The sequence below is a fragment of the Sorex fumeus genome, unplaced genomic scaffold, assembly GCF_029834395.1.
Source record: "Sorex fumeus unplaced genomic scaffold, SorFum_2.1 ptg000008l, whole genome shotgun sequence".
NCBI classification, from domain to species: Eukaryota; Metazoa; Chordata; class Mammalia; order Eulipotyphla; family Soricidae; genus Sorex; species Sorex fumeus.
In genome coordinates, this window is record NW_026606065.1 from 48,361,999 (window position 1) to 48,377,947 (window position 15,949).

The window sequence follows — 15,949 nt, forward strand, 5'->3', positions numbered from 1 at the left end:
AAGCTTGAAAATAAAAAGTAAACTATTAAAGGAAGGAAACTAAATAAGGAAAAATGGAAAAATTACTAAAACAGAGCTTAAACATTTAATAAAATTTAATAAAATCAAAACTGGTTTCTTGAAAAGATCAGCAAGATTAACAAAAAACGCAGACTACTCAAGGGAAAAACTCAGTGAGCATAAGCCCCAATTTTAGTAACAAAGGATTATCACCACAGATCCTCCATACACTAAAATGGCAACAAACTAAAACCTAAATGTCAACAGATTTCATCCTTTTAACCACACAAGCACTTTTTCTCAGAAAGCCAGTGGAAAACACATTCCACTAAACTAAGAGGGCTGACCAAAAAGAAAGACTTGAATTCAAGAATGAAGAACTCAACAAAGCTGTGATGAAAGCAAGTTTCATGTGACTATACTTTGCATCAAGCCTAGAGAACAAAGTACAGATAGAACGGGAGGAGAAGCTCTCCCTGGGGAAACATACACAAAGGGGCTGTAGAGATATTTCAGGAGGTAGGGAGCTTGCTTTGCACACAGCCAACACAGGGTCAACACCTGTCAACCCATTTGGTCCCCTGAGCCCCACAAGGGGCAACTCTTGTGCGAACACAGAGCCAAGAGTAAAGAGTAAGTCCTGAGCACAGTTGGGTGTATCCCCCCAAAACAAACAAACAAAAAAAGAACAAAAAACAAAATATACACAAAAGAACAAAAAAAGGGAAGAAAATGTATACAAAGAAATGGTTGAAGAAAATGATCACTACTTCCAGAATATCCAGAAGCAGTTTATTTTCCTTCTTTCCAAAGGCAGACCAAATTACCAAAACTATCTTGCAACCACCCCTCAGAAAAAGAATTTGAGGAAATAACAGAATTCATCCAAACTGATTCATCAGCTCTATTGTAAATGCCCTTGAAGATGGTTCACCGCCTCATCATGGCAAGGGGGTGGCAATGGTGCCAACGGCAAAGAGTGAACCAACATGCCACCCACACAGCAAAGCCTGACAAGCAACCCGTGGCGTATTCAATATGCCAAAAACAATAACAAAAATGGGCCTCATTCCTCTGACCCTGGAAGAGCCCCCAATATGGTAGCGTTGAGAAGGACAAGCAAGGAAAGGCTGCTAAAATTTCAGGGCCAAACTAGGCTGCCAAAGGGCCAACACATAATGCGATTTAGAGACAACTGCTGGACTAGAGCTGTTACCAAGTAGATTCCACGGGATGTCAAAAGAATGCCTGGCCGCCCACCTACAAGATGGTCAGACTTCTTCATCAAGATCCTGAACGAATAGTTTGAGGCTCTTCATGTTCCTGGAGTGAGGAGATTCCATTGGGCTACACTAGGACGCAACAGGGAGGAATGAAGACGTTACTGGCACCAGCTCGAGCAAATCGATGAGCAACGGGATGATAAGTGATAAAAATGACTATAAATGCACCTTGCATAACCTAATTATGTATGTGAAGAGCATTAACACTGATAGAGATGAGGCAATAAATTATTACTTTTACATACAGAATTCTGGAAAACTTTGACCTTGTATGCAAAAGACAACACACCAGTAACTTTGCATACATTAAGAAATAATTCAGAGGGGCTGGAGCCACAGCACAGCGAGTAGGGTGTTTGCCTTGCACGCTGCTGACCCGGGTTCGATTCCCAGCATCCCATATGGTCCCCTGAGGACTGCCAGAAGTAGTTCCTGAGTGCAGAACCAGGAGTAGCCCCTGTGCATCGCCAGGTATGGCCCAAAAAGCGGAAAAAAAAAAAAGAAAGAAAGAAAGAATTCAGAAAGGCATTCATGTATTTAGGGGGCAGTGCAATAGTATATAGCAGGGAAGGTGCTTGTCTTGCACACAGCCAACCTAGGTTCAATCCCAGATACCCCATGTAGAACCCCAGTCGGCAAGGAGTGATCCCTGAGGACAAAGCCTGGAGTAAGCTCTGAACACCACCAGGCATAGCCCCTTCCGTAACCCCCCCAAAAAACAAAATAAAAAGCCTCCATTTATCTAACCAATTGTACTTTAGTATTATGTACCTATGGTACACACTGAACTGCTATTGACTATAAGCAAGATCTATCCAAGCCCTAGTTTCCAATGCATTTACAATGTTATGAGGAAATACAGCTTTTGGATAAGGATTATGACAAGGTTAAGTGTCCAGTGTTAAAAGAACTTCAGTGAGGGGCTGGAGCAATAGCACAGCAGGTAGGGCGTTTGCCCTGCACACGGCCGACCTGGGTTCAATTCCCAGCATCCCATATGGTCCCCTGAGCACCGCCAGGAGTAATTCCTGAGTGCCTGAGCCAGGAGTAACTCCTGTGCATCACCAGGTGTGACCCAAAAAGAAAAAAAAGAATGAACTTCAGTGAAAAGTGAAAAATAGAGGTGGAAATGCAGTGGATGAAAGATTTTCCAGTTAACATCTGAACAGACATAAATAAAAACAAATTATTTCTGGAAGGAATTAGGAAAAAAGGGTGGGAGGGCCACATATGCTATTACCTATTAAGCCAAGAGAGAGAGAGACAGAAAGAGAGAGAGAGAGAGAGAGAGAGAGAGAGAGAGAGAGAGAGCACGTAAGCAAGCGAGCATGGGTTAGACTGGCATTTGGAGAAAGGTGGGCAAGAAAACAAAGGCATTGCAATTCAAATACTATCCAACTGCCAAATGCACTAACAAAGTAACGGTGAGATATGAAGAGGCTCCTGGTACCAAAAGACTTAAATGGGCCCAAGTGGCACCAAAATATTTAAATGGGTCTCAAGAGGTTATTTCAAAGCACTTTTCCCCATTTTTGAGGAAATCACACAAGATAATGATGATAAAAATGAAAATTTTCATTTCTGAAAAATGTGAGAGTAACTTCCAAAAAAACTGTCACTGAGTTTCATTTTATACGCCATAACACTCTCAAAGCTTCCATCCCTCTCAGAGGGCCCAGCAAGCTACTAAGAGTATCCTGCCCGCATGGCAGAGCCTAACAAGCTAACCGTGGTGTACTCAATATGTCAAAAACAGTAACAATGAATGGTCCTCATTCCCCTGATCCTGAAGGAGCCCCCGATGTCATTGGGCTACACTAGCACGTGACAGGGATGAATGGAGACATTACTGGGCCCGCTCAAGTGAATCGGTGAACAACGGGGTGATAGTGATAGTGAACACTCTCAAAATTAATAAAGTAGTTAAAACCAGTTACTGAATGATCACTTTTCACAGTAAATTTCAGTTCAATTCCTTATTCTCAAAAACATCTGTCCTGATGGAGTGCATGCCCAATTCAATCAGTCTAATCAATGGCTGAATAAATAGCAATACTCCTACATTTAAAAAAAAAAAAAACCTCTGTAGTACAATTTCTTTACAATAATAGATGGGTGATTCTGTGTAAATATAGACAAACTAAACTATAGCACATTCCTGAACCTCTGAAATATTAAATTGTTCAAGTTGAAACAAATCTTGAAAGTAAACAAGTCAAAACCTTGAAACAGTCTGACGGTAAATCCTAGAGATTACTGAAGCATTTCCCAACTTGCACTTGGCATGCATTTCCATTTCACCCACACCTTAATTCTAGCTAAATGATAAAACTTTTGATCATTTAGAAGCCATAACGTGTCATGAAAACATACACAAAGGATGATTTACAATCATGTGGTAGGCAGGATAGCTGTAATTACAATGATCAGATCAGCAAATCTGCACTTAATAAATGTCAACAAATGTATTCCAAAGTCACTGAAACTTAAGTCAAGTCTACAGACACAGACTATAATATATAACTACATACAACCAGTGTTTTAGATATTAAGGAATTTTAAGAGAAAACTAAGCAATCAATATAAAACAGATAAGTGGGGGGAGGACCAGGGAGATAGCACAATGTGCTGAAGGGCACACTTTGCATTCAGAAGCCCTGGGTCTGATGTCCTACATCACCTCTACCCCTGAGCACCATAGAGTGAAACCTGTGAGGGCTAAGCTGAGAGAAGCCCTTACTCTAAGTATCACCATGTAGAGCCCAAAAATAAACAGAAAATCAAAATGAATTTCTGGTCATTTGCCAAACAACTCGAGAGAAAACCATTCATAAATAAGATAAAGACAAACAGAGGAAGCAATACAAGTTGGGGGGAGGGGGAGGAACACAGCAATAAGTCAGGGGTGTAGCACTGGAAATGAGAGGCTCTAGGTTCAATCCCTGGCACTGCACAGAGAAAAGAAAAATGAACCAAGCTAAACTTCAATTATAACTAGAGACAGTATGGCAAGTAGGTCACTTGCCTTGCACACAGCCAACCTGGGTTCTATTACTGGCACCACCACAGCTGGCTGTAGCCCAAAAATAAAATCTCAGCCCTTCTCAGTAAATAAAAAAAGAGGTAAAATTAAAATAAAATAACAACAGGTTTTGAGAATACAAAACTGGTCCTGAGATGGCATCATTCCCTCAGTTATTCTTTTCTTAAAGTGATTTTTAGTAAATAATAATCCTATCACTTTTATCTTACTTGGGGGCAGGGTACACATCTGACTGTGCTCAGGGGATCATACAGCCAGTGCAGGGACTGACCGGGGTAGAATGCGTGCAAGGCAGGTGCCTGATCCCCTGTACCATCCTCCAGCCCTCATTCATTTGTCATCACATACTTCCTAAGTAGCTACCATGTGCTGGTACTGAAAGATGCAGCAATGAGTCAAACAGACAAAGATCCATCTCCAAGAAGCTTGTCATGAGGAGGAGAGGCAAAGGTAAACAAAGTGGCGGACATTAATAAGAAAAACATTTGAAGTGGCAATTGGTGATAAACATTAAAGATTTAAAAAACAAAACAAAACACCAGGGAATGAGGATACAGAGTAGTGTGCAAGAGCTGCAGTCATGTTAAGCACGGTGTCCAAGAACAGCAATACGCAACCAGTGAAGCAGAATGGCAATCCCGCCAGACAGGAAAAACTCGTCTTTTGAAATACTCTTTTCCACGTGGCCAAATACACAGTTGGAAAACACTCTTTTTCAACCTTGTTTTCTTCCAGAGTGCCCCTACCCCATCACTTGGCCCCCAAGTCATGAGCCTCGGGCCCCATTTACTCTATTTATTCCCTCAAAACCATCCTTGGGGCCCACAGGAGCCCAGAAGGCCCCCAGCTGAGAAACGCTGCTCTATGCTACTAGCCAATTCTAGGAACAGAATAGGTGCCTACTGGTTGCTGGGCACAAATAAATGATGTAAAACAACTCTGCCACACTCATAAGCCTATTTCAAAATTGTGTGGTAAAAAATAATTTCACAGAAGCACCTTGCAGCAGACCCAAATATCAGGCCCATGTGAGACATATTTCCATTATTACCTACATCAAGGCAGGCAGACTTCAAGAAACCTAACCCTGCCCACTGTCTGTATTTCTGCAAATAAAGTTTTATTGGAAGAAATGACATCACTCGTTCACATACTGGTAACACATAAACTTTGCAATACAACACAGCTCAGTATTTGTAACAGAGATTATATGACTTGCAAAGCCTAAAATGTATATCATCTGGCCTGTTGCACAAAAAGTTTGCTGGCCCATGGTACCACAGCTACAGCATTCTACCGCATAACCAATGCTGCTACATAACTGTCGTACTGTGTTTTTACTACCAGCACAATTTTTAAAAAGCTTTACATAATGCTAGCACCCTACTTTTCTGGAGAAAAAAAAAAGTGCCATAAAATTTGCAATGATAATGCAGTGAAAACCGAATCCTCACTGTAAGATTTCTGCCTGTCTCAGGGTCCCTGTGAGTGTGTGACACGAAACAGACTGATGGTAGTTCACCTGAGGAGGACTCATGCTGGATGGGTTTAATGCTCTGCAATAATCATCCTGAAACCCCTAAAAGTTTTACCTCTGGGTTTGAGTGTAGGTGGATTCCGGAGGGGCAAAGGTTTGGAACCTAAGCTCATAAGCAGTCAGCCTCCTCAGGATGGGTTTTGAGTCAACTGAGGTGCCTGGCTCAGCTTAAGTTCCCCCGTTCTCACCCCATGATTAAGAACAGGGCACGGTTAAGCCATCCCAGCATACTGCCATCCCCATGACACACCTCACAGGAAAACCAGCAAGGCCTCTACCACCTGCCAATTCAGGTAACACATTCCTACACCTACGGAGGCTGCAAGTCCTTAGGAGTGACCTGTCTTGCCATGGGTCGAAACAGTAGATTGCAGGAGTGGAGAGTGACCCACAGAATCAGCCAGGGTCCCGCAATTTTCATTTGACACTTGGCTGTTTCCATAAAACAAAAATTACCTACTGCAGTTACAGACCACTCTTCAAAAAAATCACACCATGAAACTGGTTTCCCCTATTATCCTATTCCCCTCCATCTTGCTTTAGTTATACTGATGTCTTCCCTTTGGGGGGGCGGGGCAGTGGGGGGGTAAGCAATGCTCAGGGGTTACTCCTGCCTCTGCACTTCTGGCAGTGCTCAAGGAACCATATGGGTGCCAAGGATTGAACTCAGGTTAGTCACATTCAAGGCAAGTGCCCTGCCCACTGCACCAACTCTCCAGCCCCAGATTTCTATTTCTTAACCCAACATACTTATTTCCATCACAGGCCATAACCATATCTGAAATACTCACCAGACTATTTCAATCAAGTCTCCGCACAAATGTGACGTCCTCAGAGTAAAGGATGTTCTCTGATGATCCTAAATCCAATCGACTAAGAACACATCTGCTCAGCATCAACTTGTTTCCTCTGTCTGTACATACCTCTCCCTCACAAAGATGGCATTGATTTCCTCTCCCTTTGAATCTGAGCTTGCCTTATTTATGACTATTTTGCCAACAGAATGAAGCAAAAATGATATTGTGTACCTCTGAACCCTTAAGAGAAATAGCATCATCTATCTTTCTACTAGACTATGAGATGTCAATACCAAGAGCATACACTGAAAGGATGGGATTATGCAAACCGTCTTACACAAACTTCCAGTCAAGAATCAGTACTAAGTGCTAGCCAAGTGAATGTGTCATCTTGAATATTCTAACCCAATCAAACTTCCAAAAGCTGTAGCCTTTGCTAATATCCCACTAAACAGAAGACTCAACAAACAGAATCTCAAAGAACAATCAAATCAAATACATGTATTTGGGGCTGGAAAGATAGCTAAGTTAAGTACATGTAGGAGGTCAGGGTTGAATCCCAATTATCTGTCTCCTCGAATACCACCAAGAGTAAGCCCTGAGCAGGAAATAGCCTCAAGCACTGCCAACTGTGCCCCCTACAAAAATGCATGTGTTTAGAGTAGTGTGTTGTATACCAATATAAGACTACATCAAGATACGAATAATAGATCTAGTACTGCTGAGTACCACTGGGCCTATTATTTTTCCTTTCAATGTCTCATTTTCCTCATATGAAGGAAGCTATTTGGAATCAGAGTTATCACACTGTATTATTTTTACATGATACTCCCAGGCTGTGACTGTATCTTATCTTTTTACTTTTCCTGCCCTTCCTTCTGTTGCTGGTCTCATACCGTGGGGTTGGGGATCACATTTGATTTGCAGTGCTCATACACTTGGTAATAATGCACCAAGGGTCACATGTACTTCTGGTGGTGCCAGGAATCACAATTGCAGTGCCAGAAATTCTGCTCAGCAATGTGAAGCAGTGGCAAGGATCAAACTTGCAGCCTCAATAATCCAGGCAGATTACTGCTATTTTATTACCAACAAGACCTGCTTTAGTGTCTTCAAAGCACTGGCACTGATGCCAGAGCTAGAGTACAGCGGGCAGGATGCTTGCCTTGTACACAGCTAACCCAGGATTAATGCCCAGCACCCAGTATGATCCCCGCCAGATGTGATCCCTGAGCACAGAGCCAGGATTAAACCCTGAAGACCACGGGTGTGGCCTGAAACCCAAAAGCAAAGCACCTATTATGATCTGAAACTATGCCTACTTATTTGCCGGATATCCCCCACCAAAATTTGAACCTTCATACAAGAATATAAGTGTCTTGTTCACCTAAAGCACAAATTTGGCATGAAAAAATACGCCAGTAATTATTATATATGCTGAATAAATAAATTAGGTGACCTTTATTTTACAACAACAACAACAACTCCCATTGATCGTCGATTTGCTCGAGCGGGCCCAGTAACATCTCCACTGGAGACTTTGTTGCTACTGTGTTTTGGCATAAGGAATACTCTCAGTAGCTTGCCGGGCTCTCTGAGAGGGGCGGCGGGATCGAACTCGGGTCGGCCATGTTGGTCGCTTGTAAGGCGAACGCCCTACTGCTGTGCTATCGCTCCAGCCCATTATTTAGACGAATAATGTCTAAAAAGTACTCCCATACCTTAAGAATAAATGTAATAATACCCAATATATAAATAACCACATAAATTATCAATGATATGGTATTTTCAAGATACATTTCCAAAGCATTAACCTGTTACTGCAAAAATACACCACACCAATACTAGAACATGAGCTGCTTAAATATGCCTGATTAAGGGCAAGCCTATAATCCAGCAACATTCTGATTTGTTTCAAAGCCAAAGCTGTGGCTTGGTTATGCATGAGGCCTGAGTTCAACCCCCAGCACAAAACAAATATGAAAAGGCACTCAAGTATTCACTCACTTGTATACTGTTTAAAAGAGCTGCATTCAGGTAAGTCAATAACACACTTAATATCACTACAGACATAAAACTCTTATTCTGAGGAATAGTCAAATACTAATTATATTGGCAAGAAAAATTACTAATCTCAAGTTATTAAAACTTGGTATAAGACTCATTTAGTGTGAACTTCTCCAAGTACTTACTGTCAATAAAGAGTTTAAAATCTACTTTAAGGGTAAAGTAAAAATCAGACATCCAGAAACCTCCAAATCACCTCTGAAGAAATGCAACAGTCTAGAAAGCAGATACACAAAGTAAAATTTGATACAACAAATGATCTAATTCTGTGATTTTTCTCAATTTTTCTTCTTGACAGATATAACAAGTTCACCATGCCTCTCTCTTCCAGTTATAGAGTCTTAGGAATTTTTACACTTCAGAACAGGATTTTATGAGGTAAATAATGAGATGTGTACAGAACTTCACAGGCGAAACAAACATATATCTAATCAGGAAAGTAAGAGAATACATTAGAGTTGAAAAATTATTAATCTAACTAGACTTCAACAGTGCATAAAAACTGAAGAGGATGCCCTATAATTGATTTATTTTAAACTTTTCTATCCTTTAAAATTTCTCATATTAACTGTGGAGGGAAGGGAAACTAAGTAAGGAAAACATTGATGTTTCTGAGCAAAGAGATGAAATTCAAATTTATAATTCTGAGTGTGACTTATGCAATGAGGTAACAGACAAAACAATGATTAGATGAAGAAACCAAGTGTTAAGTAGATATTATTCTAGTTCATGTTACAGAAAATACTAACACTTAAGAAATAATCCTACAATAAGTCCACAAAGAGAAAGTCAAGAAGTATTCGAATGATTCTTTGTATCAAGAAGAAGAAGATGCTTCAAGAAGAAAGCTCCATGTCAAAATAACAGAGCAAGGAAGACCATAACTGAAAAGTATTCATTATATTAAGGAATGAGCAACCTTTAATGATGTAACAGAGGTGTGGTAACAATATAAACCAGATAAAGATTACTGATAAGTAGAAATAAACAAGTGAAGATCAAAGTAATCAAGTTCAGGATAAGAAAATAAGACAGTAGTTAGAAACCAACACAAGTTAAAAGACTGCAAAACTTCTGGGGGAAGGGGAGTGGGAAGGGACAGAATTTGGAGACTACCCCAAGGTACTCAGGGATTTCTTCTGGCTCTGTGCTTTGGGATCACTCCTTGGTGCTATTTATGGGTTCATGTGTCGGCCAGACACGAGGCAAGCACCTGAACCTCCAAACTCTCTCTCACCCCTGAAACACTTCTTTAAAATGGAAAGTAAAGTAAACCTAAAACTGCCACAACATGGACTATTAGGTATGACAGTGTGTTAAAGGCCTTGGAATGTCTATGTAAATTTTTCAAGTGCGAAGGTCTACAAACTTAACCATTTCCGGGTACTGAGAAGACTCTAAATCACTTAAGGAACAAAAATCATCAAGATTACAACAGTAAACAATTCTCCCCAGAGAGGTCATCTAACTTGTTCACTACTTGCTACACTGTTTGCTTCTAGTTATAACTGTGCTGTACCCTCAGTCCTGAGCTCCTCATATAAGATCCACTGGAACTACCTGTATCCAACTAGACCCAGAACCCTTGGTCCTTGGTTGAAAGGAAAACTTAAACACATGTACTGTTGTTCATTTCCTTCAGCTTGCTGTGTAACAATGTCATTTGCTTCTGACCTAGAAGTTGTCGGTTTTCTGCCAGCAACCATGAAACATTAACAGACTTAAGTGACTAACTTGTAACTGGTAAAATCAAATCCTAAGACTTTTCACAATTCTTGACTTGGACTTAAAGAAGTAGCTGATATTCATGTTGCTAAACAGAACAAGAGGCCTAAATGCAATACTAATTTTTTTATTTTATGTCATATTTTTATTAATTTTTATTTCCGTTCAATCAAAAATCAAATCATTGATGTTATATTTTATTTACCTTTCATTAGTAATAGTAATATTTATCATGTACATGCTCTACATGCTTTACATTATATTTAGATAGTTCTGACAACTATCTAAATGAGTTAGGTACTAAGATTAAGAAATTGAAGCTTCAACTATCATACAGAGGGAAAGCCCTTACCTTGTACACAGCTGACCCAAGTACCCATCACATGCTCCCGAGCTCAAAAATAATCCATGAGAGAAGAGGCAATTGTAAGCTGTTAGCACCACAGAACACTCTGAAAAAGCCAACGTCTCTCAAACCGTGAACACCACAATCTCAGTATGAATTCTGGTGACTTTAAAGCCTGTGCTTTTTACACCATTTAAAATCAACCACCAGCCCAGCTGACTTAAGCACACCAATTTAATTCTGCAAAGCATCCAGAGCATTACAGTAAGAATAGTTGGTTAAATTCATAAGAAAAATTAACATTCTGGAAATGTCTTTTTAAAAATATTTTTATCCTCTTAATATTTAGGAAAAACTAAACAAGTACAAACTATGTATCTCTACTGCAGGATTTCTCATGGTTTCATTTAAGATGAAAATACGTTTCAATATTCTAAAGTGTCAAAAATCTTAGATGAACACCCACTGCCATTAATCCGAATAGTTTGGGAAACTACTGCTGCAATCAACACTGCCAATTTGAAGACTTTGAAATCTTAGCACTTGGTATTGGCAGATAATCCTTTAAAACAGAGAACATCAAAGTTAGAATGTGGCTACCAGCTCTAAGCTAACAACTTCATAGTCTCAAAACACTGCTCATTTCCTACCAGAGGAAACCGATTTTCCCCACACACAATGAAAATGCATATCATACCTAGCTTTTTCATGAAATATGAAGTGTAACAATCAAGGTTTTCTGGAGATCTATTATTCTGATCCACTGTTTTACTTAACCAAATACTGACCTTTCAAACAATAAAGAGACCACAAGGGGGGAAAAGGCAGTTTCCACAGAAAACTGCACACTGGTTAACAGGAAAGTCCTGAGCAAGTACATTTCTCTCTATGAAGAGCTAGACTTTAACTCTTTCAACAAAGAACAAGTTAACATGACATACCTTTCATCTCTAAGGATACCTGCCTAGGCCTCACTTAGTCATCTCTTAACAGACAACAACCCCTGCAGTTTAATGTTCAAGTTTACTAATCATTCCAGAGCATTTATTAAAACTGAGCTAGAGGACACAGTTCCAAGGGCAGTAGTGCAGGCTTCAGCTAGAACTCTTAAGTTTGAGTTCCAGCTCTGCATGGCCCACAGCACCTGCCAAAACCCCACCCCCACCTCCCAAAGAAGCACAGCTGGGACCTGTAAGCCCACCCACCGCAGCACTGCTGGGTATGGCCCAAAACCAAACAAGCAAACTGAGCTAAAGGTATCCAGAAAACAAAGGGACTCATCACATAAACCAGAGTTACAGACTGGTCTCTAGTCCAGCAGAAACACATTGAGTTGTTTCTCTAGCATATACCTCCGATACTGACCAAACCATCTCAACAAACCAAGTTATACCAAACAGATAAAACCATTAGCTATGTTTTGCAGGAATAGGGCCACATTTCTCAATTTTCTTTCTTTTTCTTTAAAGTGGTAGTAGCACCTACTACTCAAAGTAATACCTTTATTTTTTGTTTAGCATGTTCCAGTCCTAGCAATGTTCCAGGGACTGTGCAGTGCCTTAAATCCAACCAGGGCATCCAGCAAGAAAGTTAAGTACTCAACCACTGAGTTAACTCTCTACCCCTATTCCCTACTCTAAAGTGTGTCCATTTTTAGAAGATTTTTGTCCTTTACTTTGAAGAAATGCCTCCCATTGAAAATGTACTTGGGCAACATTGAAGAAGAAGACAAAAAAGGCAATGAAAAATGATATACTTCCTACTTATTTGGGGAGAAGTTATAAAGAATACACCTTAAAACTGAGTGATCACATTTCAGCAACTTGGCTTTAGGAATTTTTGGTAATAGTAATTAAGTCTCATAACTACTAAAAGCAAATGTGCTAAATTATTTTTAAGACCCAGTTACATCAGTTAAACATGCTCTGAGCAGTGCTTTGTGTATGAGAACATGACTGACTCTAGTAAGCAAAAGCCCCAAAGAGAAAGAATTCAAAGCAGCTAATGTCGCTAAGAAAAAATAAGAACAGGAAAAAAAAGAGATTTGAAAAGACAAAACAAGTCCTAAATAGTAATAGTGTGCAAAATCTACCTACTGCATTTCATTCTTGCTAAAAAGCAAAAAAAAATAAGAATGCCTCTTTCAAAAGTATATACACTGGCAACTCAAAGAATGCCTTCCCCCCTGGCAGCAACAATATTTTCCAAATCATTTTAAAAACACTGAAAGTTTTTTCACAAAATTCCGAAAGAGGATCATGGGGAGGTTTTCCACAATGCAATACATACAATGTCTTTTATCTGAGGTAGATCCAAAACTACACAGACTGGGCTCTAATCTTTGCATATCCTTCATATTTGTCAAAATCCACTTAGGAGGTTTACAATTAAGCTTGTCCCATACATGCAAATAGATCCGGAAAGGTGAACTCTGGTAACCCAGTTCCAATTCTACAACCAGCAAGAAAATTTCACATCCAGTACTATTAATTGCACCATCAGCGTTACATATTGTTTTGCCCTTCTACCTCCGCAATGAGGTTAAACCAAGCCACCACCTCAACATCTAGTCAACCGCAGGCTACCTAAGCCCCACAAAATAGTCTATTTTTTCCAAAAGAAAAAAAAAAAGTTCACCATATGGTTGTCTCATGGAACAATCACCAAAATCAACATTAAAATGGGTGGGTGAGGGGTGGAGTGTTGGTAATGCGGATAAAACTGACACTGACAACGCACAAGAACACTTCTCACTTAGAAAGGTTGCACTGGAAAGCCTCGTTTTAACTTAAAATAAAAATTTTTTAAAAAACGAGCATTTTTTTTTCCCGAGCCCGATGAACACGGGATCGAGTCAAACTTCTGTTCTTCCTCTCTTGCCCCACCCCCCAACACACACACACACACACACACACACACACACACACACACACACACACGAGCAGTATGGAAAAACAAAGTCACTAGGATTACTAAGAAAGCGGAAAAGGACAAAATGACAAGGTTAAAAACTTGGGAGCTGAGACCTGAGGCTGGCACGGTGACGCTTCCCTACGGTTGCCCAAGTTGGACCACATTTTACCGGCCCCCCGCTCCCAAAATTCCTCCAAAGCCACCTCTCCCCCGACGTGCCGGCTCCCAGTCCGGCGCCCCGCGACCCCCTTGACGGCCGGCAGGTGAGCGTCCCCGGGACCCACAGCAGACCCGGTGCGGGAGAGAGCGAGGACTCGAGCTCGAGTTCGGAGCCAGGGAGCGGAGGAGGGCGGGGGTCGGGAGAGGAGGCCAGGGGACACTGCCCCAGCCAACAAAAACAAAAACAAAATCAAACCCCTCCCCCCAAAAAAACAAACAAGCAAGGGTGGGAATACTTGAGCCCAACGGGGAGTCGCAGACAGATTCCCCCGGGACGCAAGCCCTACTGCCCCACCCTACCCCCAAAGAGCACTGCAGCCGAGCCCTCCGATTTCTGGGCGACGGAGGCGGGGACCGTCGGGGCCACGGCGGGAGGCTTCCCCCGAGGTTCCCCGCCCCCAGCAAGCCGCGGGAGAGGGGAGGTGCCCACCCACCCACTCCGCCGCCGCCCCCTCCAGAACTCACCACCTGGTAGCGGCCAGTCCCGGGCTGGTGGTGATGATCCATCCCGGCCGGCTCGGGCTCCGGCTTGGGAGCCGGCGAGTCCCCGCGGCGTTCGGCGCCCTCGGCCACCCCGGCGGACGACGACGACGACGACGACAACGACGTCGTGGCCGCAGCGCCCCTTCCGCCCGGGCTGGTGCCGCCGCGGTCGCCCGGCGGGGCCGCTTCACTTCCTGTCGCTCCCGCCGCAGCCGCCGCCGCCGCCGAGAGCTCCGCGTTGGCCGCGGCTCGCTGGAGAAGCTCCCGGGCGCCGCCGCACGCGCCTCCGAGCATGCGCGAGGGAGAAGCGCATGCGCCTTGCGTCCTCCGGCGGCCCATCCGCCCTGGGAGCCTGCGACGGGGTTGGCTTCGGGGGGCGGGGAGGGGTGCGGGCGGTAGTCGAGGGGATGCGGGGGATTTCTTCGGCTGGGAAGGAAATGGAAAAAGTCAGACCCGACCGCGGGAGCTGTCCAGGTTTGTCAGCCTCCTGGGAGTAGGCGGTGGCGGAAAGAGAGAGAGAGAGAGAGAGAGAGAGAGATGACGGCCTTGATTGGTGCTTTCTATTGGCTTTCGCGCACACCCAGGCGATCGGAGCGAACTGCCAGAGGTCACAGAGGGAGGGGACGCATTCCTAGAACACCTGAGGACCAGTCATCCATTTACCTGTCACGTCCTCGGATGAGTCACCTCGCCCAGGACAGTGCAGGGCCATCCCTCTCGGCCAAGGCTAAGGCCCCGCATGACAAATCCGTAATCCGGGAAGGGGGGCGGGGAGGGGCTCCTCTTTTTTTTTTTTTTTTAGTTGGCGCGGGGGAGGGGACGACGATCCCCACTCTTTGGTAGTTAAGAGAATTTTTAGAGTCTAACTAGAACTTTGCCTAAGGGGGAGAAAGAGGTCTTTTGTAGTAACTAACTCTTTAGTAGTAAGAGATTTTTTTTTTTTAAAGATTCTAACCAGAACTCTTCAGACCAAGGCGAGGGGTAGGTTACTGAAAGGATCCAAGAATCAGGAAATTAGACTTCTTTATGCTCATACCTCAATGTTTCCGGAGGGTTTCGACCTTAAGGAATCGCTGTGTACACAGCATTGTAAGACCAGCTCAGTTTGACGCCGGGTATCTCATAAAAGGCTCTGTTTGGTTAGAAGAGAATTAAGAAAGAGCGGTCCAAGTACATTTTAATCATTTTTATCCTCTGACAAGGATAGTCCCACATGTTTGGACTCTAATGTGTTTTTTTGTTTTTGTTTTTTTTTTTTTTTTTGGCTGAGGGGTTGGGGGAAGGACTCCCTGCAGTGTCCTGGGACTATTCCTAGCACAGCAGTTTAAGGAGACAAGCTCCTTAGTCCTATATATTATCTCTGCCCTAGCCCCCGGCTGTTTTTCAAAAATGTTCCCTCCCGACTCTCTAAAGGAAATTCTTTCTTGTAAGAGAAAAGGGCATTGAGTAAATTCTAATCTGTTGGTTAAAGGTGAAATAAAAATAGAAGCTCATTGGAAGACCAACTACAAAATAATAATAAATTAAAATGCTTTC

General features: G+C 42.4%; 1 protein-coding gene across 1 annotated transcript in view; it reads right to left on the minus strand.

Moving 5' to 3' along the window:
* NDFIP2 (Nedd4 family interacting protein 2) overlaps window positions 1-14,767 on the minus strand; it is a 65,962-nt gene extending 51,195 nt beyond the window's left edge. Inside the window, exon 1 of the mRNA XM_056109905.1 lies at window positions 14,396-14,767. Coding sequence (XP_055965880.1) covers window positions 14,396-14,752 — 357 coding nt within the window. The 5' untranslated portion in view covers window positions 14,753-14,767. The remainder of the gene's footprint in view (window positions 1-14,395) is intronic.
* Window positions 14,768-15,949: the final 1,182 nt, after the last annotated feature.